Source organism: Elaeis guineensis, chromosome 10, assembly GCF_000442705.2.
Source record: "Elaeis guineensis isolate ETL-2024a chromosome 10, EG11, whole genome shotgun sequence".
NCBI lineage: Eukaryota > Viridiplantae > Streptophyta > Magnoliopsida > Arecales > Arecaceae > Elaeis > Elaeis guineensis.
In genome coordinates, this window is record NC_026002.2 from 29929240 (window position 1) to 29937386 (window position 8147).

General features: G+C 36.6%; 1 protein-coding gene across 1 annotated transcript; it reads left to right on the top strand.

Moving 5' to 3' along the window:
* Positions 1-3582: 3582 nt before the first annotated feature.
* On the top strand, positions 3583-4807 carry LOC140852206 (uncharacterized). The gene is made up of 4 exons (XM_073245174.1): positions 3583-3781; positions 3878-4116; positions 4242-4628; positions 4724-4807. Exons 1-3 carry the CDS (start codon positions 3583-3585, stop codon positions 4533-4535), a joined length of 732 nt encoding a protein of 243 aa, XP_073101275.1. The 3' UTR covers positions 4536-4628; positions 4724-4807.
* Positions 4808-8147: the final 3340 nt, after the last annotated feature.

An 8147-nucleotide genomic window follows, 5' to 3' on the forward strand; every position in this document is an offset into this window, starting at 1 on the left:
CGTGAAAGACAAACACTCGGTGAAGAAGATAGAAAAATTTTAGACGATCTTCATCCAAAATTATTTGAAGTAAATGTAGAAGCGAGAGCAGAATATCAGCATTCCATTCCGAGACAAGAAGCTGAAGAGGACAGTAATATATCTATAAATGATAGATTCGAGCGTCTATTAAGAGATGCACAAAGTGATGTTTATCCTGGTTGTAAGAAGTACTCTCTGTTGTCCGCCGTAATAAAGTTATTACACATGAAGACACTTGGTAAGTGGTCAAACAACTCGTTTAATTGGTTGCTCAAATTTTTGAAGGACTTACTGCCAGAGGGAGAGTTACTTCCGTCAAGTCATTATGAAGCCAAAAAATTATTAAAAGGACTCGGTTTGGGAGTCGATGACTTGGGCCTACGCTGTGAAAAGATACATGCATGTCCGAATGATTGTGTTCTGTTTCAGAAGGATAAAAAAGATCTACAAGCATGTCTGATTTGTCATTCAAGCAGATGGAAAGAAAGTCGTGGTAAGGATAAGAAGAAAAAGAAAATACCATGCAAGATTTTATGGTACTTTCCGATTACACCACGATTGCGTCGATTGTTCATGTCGAGGCATACTGCTTGTGACATGCGATGGCATAAGGAGGAAAACAATATCGACGATGATGTCATGAGACATCCATCAGATGGAGATGCATGGAAACATTTTGATCGTGAACATCCATGGTTTGCAGCTGATTCATGAAATGTCAGGCTAGGGTTGGCAACAGACGGATTTAATCCATATGGTAATCTTAGTACTACTTATAGTATGTGGCCTGTTATGGTATTTTCTTATAATTTACCGTCATGAAAGTGCATGAAATCACCTTTTAATCTATTGGCCTTGTTGATCCCGGATCCCCGTGCCCCTGGAAGAGACATAGACATATTTTTAGAGCCGTTGATCGAAGAGTTACAATATTTGTGGGAAGAAGGATGCGAAACATATGATCATGTTGCAGGAGGCATCTTTCGCATGCATGCAGCACTGCTTTGGACAGTTAACGATTTTCCTGCATATGACGATATTTCTGAATGGTGTACAAAATGGTATAAAGCATGCCCAACTTGTAATGATGATATTACATCAGACCGTATTCGTGGAAAGATTTGTTTTACCGGCCATCGACGTTTCTTACCAGATGATCATAGATGGAGGAGAAGTCTTAAGTTCAATGGCAAGCATGAACGACGTGCGCAGCCAAGATTCTGGTCTACGGACAATATTTTAAATCAGTTATCCAACCCACAGGATGTCATATTTGGTAAGGGTCTGGCCAACCAAGTAGGGGTGCGAACAAGTATCGAAAATTGGAGAAAAAGGAGCAAGTTGTTTGATCTTTCATATTGGAAAACGCTTCTTCTTCGACATAATCTTGACGTCATGCATATTGAAAAGAATATATTTGATAATGTATTTTATACCATTCTCAATATCGAAGGAAGAACGAAGGATACCGTGAAGGCTCGTCTTGACTTAGAGGATATGCGGATCAGAAAGGAATTACATTTGATTCGACGAGGGGATAGGCTGGTGAAGCCATTGGCATGTTATACACTGAATCGAAGAGAGAGAAATCAATTTCTTTTATATTTGAGATCAGTGAGGTTTCCTGATGGATACGCCTTAAACTTGAAATGGTGCATCAAGTCGAAAGATGGAAAGATCGTCGGGATGAAAAGTCATGATTGTCATGTACTTCTACAACATATGCTCCCAGTTGGTTTGCGCGGATTGTTGCCGGATAATGTGTGTGATGCGTTACTTGATCTGAAAACTTATTTTCGGGACTTATGTGCGAAGATATTGAGACAAAGTCAGATCGACATATTGGAGAAGAAGATTATCATTACTCTCTGTAAGCTCGAGATGATATTCCCTCCCGCCTTCTTTGATATCATAGTGCATCTTTCTGTTCATCTTCCACATGAGGCTAGATTGGGTGGGCCAGTACATACAAGATGGATGTACCCAATTGAAAAGTAATTGTATGATATTGTAATATTTATTATTCATTATTGTATTCTTATTATATGTGATATCAATTGATAATTTATTGAATAGGGAGATGCGTGAATACAAGAGTGCCGTCACTAACAAAGCACGGCCTGAAGGTTCAATAGCAGAGGCACATGTTATGAATGAATGTCTGACATTCTACTCTATGTACCTTCGAAGAGTGGAGACCAAATTTACAAGGCCACAATGAAATATCGATGTTGACGAGATTCTGACCGATGGATTGTCCGTGTTCTCCAATGTTGCCCGACCATATAGTAAAAAAGATTTTTGAATGTTGACACCACAAGAAACGGATGACATGCATTGGTATGTGCTAAACAATTACGAGGAGGTAGAAGCATACATGATGTGAGTATATACATTTAATTTTTATTTCTTGATATATCAATAAATGTACGTGGACTCTAAATTAAAATATACATGGTATTACTGTATCACTTCAGAGAATACGAAAGTGAGCTCAGAAAAAGTAATCCTACATTAGCAGCGGCACGACATAGGAATCAATTCGCATCATGGTTTGACGAACAGGTAAGTTATGTTAATGTTCATCCATGATTAAAAATTTGTTTATATAGTATTTATTTTATCAAATTTAACCTGCTTACTGTTCTTTTAATTGTAGATAGCTCAGCTACGTATAGACAATCCTAACTGTATCAGTAATGACTTAGCTGCACTTGCACGAAAACCTGACAGACGTGTATCAGTATATTCAGCATGCATAGTCAATGGTGTGCGATTCTTAACGAAAAATCACGATCGCGATCGAACCACACAGAATTGTGGAATAAGCGTGGAGGGCGAGCACAATGGTGAAATAATAGATTTTTTTGGTGTTCTGCATGAGGTTATAGAGTTGAGATATAGTGGTCTTCGACGGATTGTGTTATTCAAGTGTCGATGGTATATATGACTTAGGACGACACAGGCCAATTGTTATAGATCCTCAACTCGTCAGTGTCCACACTGGTCATGTATGGTACGAAAGTGATCCTTATATTTTTGCAAAGCAAGCAAGACTAGTGTGGTATATTGATGATAACAAAATGAAAGAGCCTTGGCGAGTTGCAATAAGGGCTCAGCATAGGCATTTATTTGATCCCGCACTTTTCACATGCCCGAACGATGAAGATCTAGAGAATGAAGTCCGTGTAATTATTGAAAACGAAGCATATCAAATGCAAGCACCATATAACATATTAGTGCCAGATGATACGATTGACATAGGACAATTACAAAGAGACGACTATGAACCTGAGGATGTTTCTATTGTTGGATCGTCGATAAGGGCACGGGCATGAGCACGATCCAATAATGACTTCATTAACGACGATGATGATAGCACTTCAGGGTCGAAGTCTTCTATGACTCCTGTCGAAGATGACTATATGGACACGAGTTCAGAATCTGAGAACAATAATTAATATGAATAAGTAATTCAATTTATTTTTTTTGTTATATCATGTAATACTTGGGTTTTTTTGATTATGTGCTGATTTAAATTATTTTAATCATTGCAGCATCATGACTGGTCCTGGACGTAGACGTTCACGGGATAGGCAGCAGGCTCCGCTTGATGATACACATCCTCACTTTAGCATTTTGCATGATGAGTCAGAGGATTTAGATGAGACTCAGTTGTCCGAGTCCACAGAGCAGATTAGTGCTCAGCCAGAGCTTGCCCAGTCGGAGGTCATGGCACCGCAGCATCATCCCCTTACAGGTACATCTCTATCAATTTATAAACTATATATTTTTTTTTGTTATATGCATTTAGTGATACATGATATATGTTCATTTCACCAATTTTTATATGTAGGAACACATCATCGACGTGCAGTGCGTGGTCCTAGTAAGAGTCTTGTTTTGGAAAAATATGTGCATACACACAATGAAAAGCCGAAGGTACAGATATTTCGAGATCATCCGGTTGGCACAGAGGCTAGTATCGTCGCAAATGAGATTAGTTTGTATATGTGGAATCATTTTTCGTGGGCTGCTGAAAGTTTCAAGCATGTAGCTCCTCGATACCGTGATGCTCTAGTCTCTCACATCAAGGTAAGAATTAAATTTGGATGTCTTGCATATCATTACAAAATCCATATTATTTTTGGTTATATAAATAAATTTTTTATTATATGAATAATTTCATGTATTTGCTTTTTGGTATGATGACTGTGTAGGATAATATTGACTTCGAGGATTGCATCGACGAAGAAGTGACGGTATGTATTCTCAAAATGGCTGCAAATAGATACAGAGATCGGCGATGTAGGCTTCATAAATACTGCAATGAGCTGCAGGCGAAGGGGATTGATCCTGTGACCCAGCCATACAGAAATTGGGCTGGGTCTAGTGACGATTGGCGGTGGTTATGTGAGCATTTTGGAAGTGAGACATTTCAGGTATGTCTAGTGTTTCAAGTTATTTTAATTTTGTTATGTCCTTTATTGGTTATAATTGTATGTATTTTGTAGCGACGATCGGAGGTGAATAAGGTGAATAGGAGTAAGATTGATTCTATTCACACGCAAGGAAGTGCCTCTTTTGTACAGGGAATGAAGAGGATGGTACGTAACTACATTTGCAATCATACTTTGTAACTTCTTATTAAATATTTATATTATTTTGATATCTTTTTTTTTCTTTTTTTTTGTTTGAACAGGAACTATCCGGAGTCGACACCTATGCTAAATTCTATCAAAATAAGAGTGGCGAGTTCGTGACCGAGGAGGCGAGGCAGCGTCATGTAAGTATCATTACTCTACATTTTGAATACTTTTAAAGAGTTTAAAAAAAATTTATGATTTTATTTGGTTTATTGTGAAGAAAAAAATATTAGAATTGAGAGAGCAGACGACGAGGGAGGTTGGATCTGACGGTGATACTGGATCGCAGCAGGTTTGTTTGATGACAGATGATACGATTTTGGATACCGTCCTCGGGCGGCAGCTAGGATCTGGTCATAGCATGCGGTCCAAAAAATCACGCAGTTTGTCATCCGACCGGTCTGATGATGCATCGGTGTCAGAGGCAGTTAGGACATCCATGAGCATGATGCAAGATCAGATTAGTTACTGGATGAATCGTAGTCAGACGCTCGAGAGGATAGTAGCTACAGTGGCGGGACGGCTCGGTATTGATGCTTCTGAGTTAGCACCTCTACAGTCATATGATGCTGCCTTTGCACCACCATCGCGACACATATCGGGTCAGGGATCGACGTTTGGAGAAGGAAACGAGGCCAACGAGTCAGATCATACCTAGTTTGTAGTTATTTTAAATTTAAAATGGTGTATGGACTTATATTTTTGTATATGACAAAGATGGTTATGGAACTTTTTGATACTTGAAATTGGTATTTTGAATTAGAATATTTTTATTATGTTAATATACTATTTATTTAAAATATGTTTGATCAGAGAATTTGTATTTGAGCAGATTTTTTTGAAAAAAAAATAAAAATTTAATTTTTTATCCAAAATTTATTTTAGCGACGAAATATTAATTTCGTCGCAAAAAAATTTGTGAATCCAAAAAAGTAAAATTTTTATTGTACATCGCGATGAAATTTTTTATTTCGTTGCTATTTTTACGACGAAAAAATAATTTCGTCGCTAAAAATTTTAATTTTTTTGCGATGAAATTTTTATTTCGTCGCAATTATAGCGATGAATTTTTTTATTTCGTCGCCCTTATAGCGACAAAATTTTTCTTTCATCGCCATTATAGCGATGAAATTTTTATTTCATCGCAATTATAGCAACGAACATTTTTTTTCGTCGCAATTATTGCGATGAAATTTTTGTGACAAATTTTATTTGCGACGAATTCCGTCGCTAAGTTTTATGATGAATTTCATTTTCGTCGCAAAAAATTATAACGAAAGGAAAGTTTTGTCGCAAAAAATAAGAGAATATTTTTTTTTAATCACTATATTTAGCGACGAAATTATTTTTCGGTGCAATTTTAGCGATGAAAATTTAAGCTCTTGCGACAAAATATTTTCGTCGCTAATACAGCACATACTTCGTCATCTAGGTTTACTATTTTTTGCGATGAAATAAAATCGTTTCGTCGCTAAGGTCTTTTGCTACGAGATTTTCTCTATAAATTTTTAGCGACGATATATTTCGTCGCAAATATTTTTAGCGACGAAAATATGATTTTTAGCGATGAAAAAATTTCGTCGTAAGAAATTAAATTTCTTGTAGTGCAAAGGATGGTGGTGATGGTGTAATGGTGAATGCATGGATATATAATTTCATTTCATGCATTGTGGTGCGCATCTCCTTGGCTTATATTTGATGTTGGTCTTGCTCATGGTTTAAGTAATGTGGTTATCTACGTAATTTTCAAGCCATTCTAGTGGTTTTTGAGAGTCCATAGCGTAGCTAAGCAATTCCATATTGTTGTCATATATGGGTGCTTCTTCTTCTTCTTCTTCTTTTTCTCCTGTCGCGGTAAAAGTTAATATATGGGTGTTATATATTAGCTGTTTTAATTATGGCTTATAACATTGATATAACAGTATTCCTGTTAAAATGTTGAAGGCAAAATGGTGACCTCGCTAGATTTGATCATATACCCTCATCCCTCCAAGGATCACTGTCATCTCCCAATGTTCGCATGCAGCCAGGTATTCATCTCCACCTTGCACCCGGGCAATCACTAGTATGACATGACCTATATTTTAATTCTTACTTAATATAAAATAATATATCCCGATATATCAGTTATTATGAAACCAAAATATCCATTAAGATTGTCTAATCTAATCTTTAAAAACCTTAATTAATATCTTAATTGTCATGGAAGATACTTCAGCTTTGTGATGTTAACCGAAACCTCGGACATCTCAGTTGTTATAATATATCATCTGAAAATTCAGAAATCTTAATTCTTTTCTTTTCTTTTCTTTTTTGTAGATGTTCGATCTCATTGGAAATAAAATTACGAAATCTTAGCTGATCGAGATATTGTTCACACCCTCCCATAAAAGTCATAATGAAATACAATTCTATGATCATTTTGTCTTCCTGTTATTTCTTTTGGGCTTGCTTGCTCTGTTCCTCGGGTCTTTATTTGAGGAAGTCAGAGCTTCTCCTTTGTACGATCTGTTGCTTCAGCTGAAATAAATTTCTGTGGTTTACCAAAAAAAAAAATACAATTCTATAAGAATTGATATTTACTTCCTCAAATATGATCATAAAGTAACCATGCGTGGCCACATTAAATAATTATCACGGGTTACTTCAACTGCTATTATAAGTAACAGCACTGGTCTACTGAAGCTAAGCTAATACTCATGTCATTTTTTTCCGTATTGTGGCTGGATGGATGCATATTGTCCGTACATATTCATTTCATCTCATCATTTTATTTTTAATATATATTTTTATTTATTTTTTTTTTATATTTAGCAAGTCAACATATATTTATATTTAGCCTGTATGTCTATTTTTTATTTCTTTTTGTTTAGCAATTCTATTTTTGGTTCTTTGGCCTTACTGAATATGTAATCAAGATGCTTCTTCTTTTTGTAATTGCTATAATAGCTGGCCTTGTAATCTACAAATACTCCTATTAGAGATCAATGAAATCAAAATGTGAAAATCAGAAATTATCCTCAATAAAGAAATTACCATTGACATGGTATCAGAGCCCTGAAGCTCCCTCCTCCTTCAGTACTCTCTCATGACCATCAGTTCATCTATCTTCACCTCCTCCAATCCCTCTTCTCCTCCTCCACCAATCACAATGACCCCTCTCACCTTTCCATCTGTACAGCATTTTCTATCCATCAAGTTGAATACATTCAATTTTTTGGTCTGGAGAAAGCAAATTACTCCCTTCTTAAAAGGCTAAGGCTTGTTTGGGTTCCTCGATGGTTCTGACCCACAGCCCACCGATCATATTGTTGCTGCTGCCTGGCAACGACAAGATGCCCAACTCGTAAGCCTTCTCATTGCTTCATTATCTGAAGATTTGGTTTCCCTTCTTCTTTATAAAGAGACCAGTTTTGAGTACTGGAGTACTATTTATGAAACTTTTGGTTCAGCATCTCCTACCCGACTCATGTCTTTGCA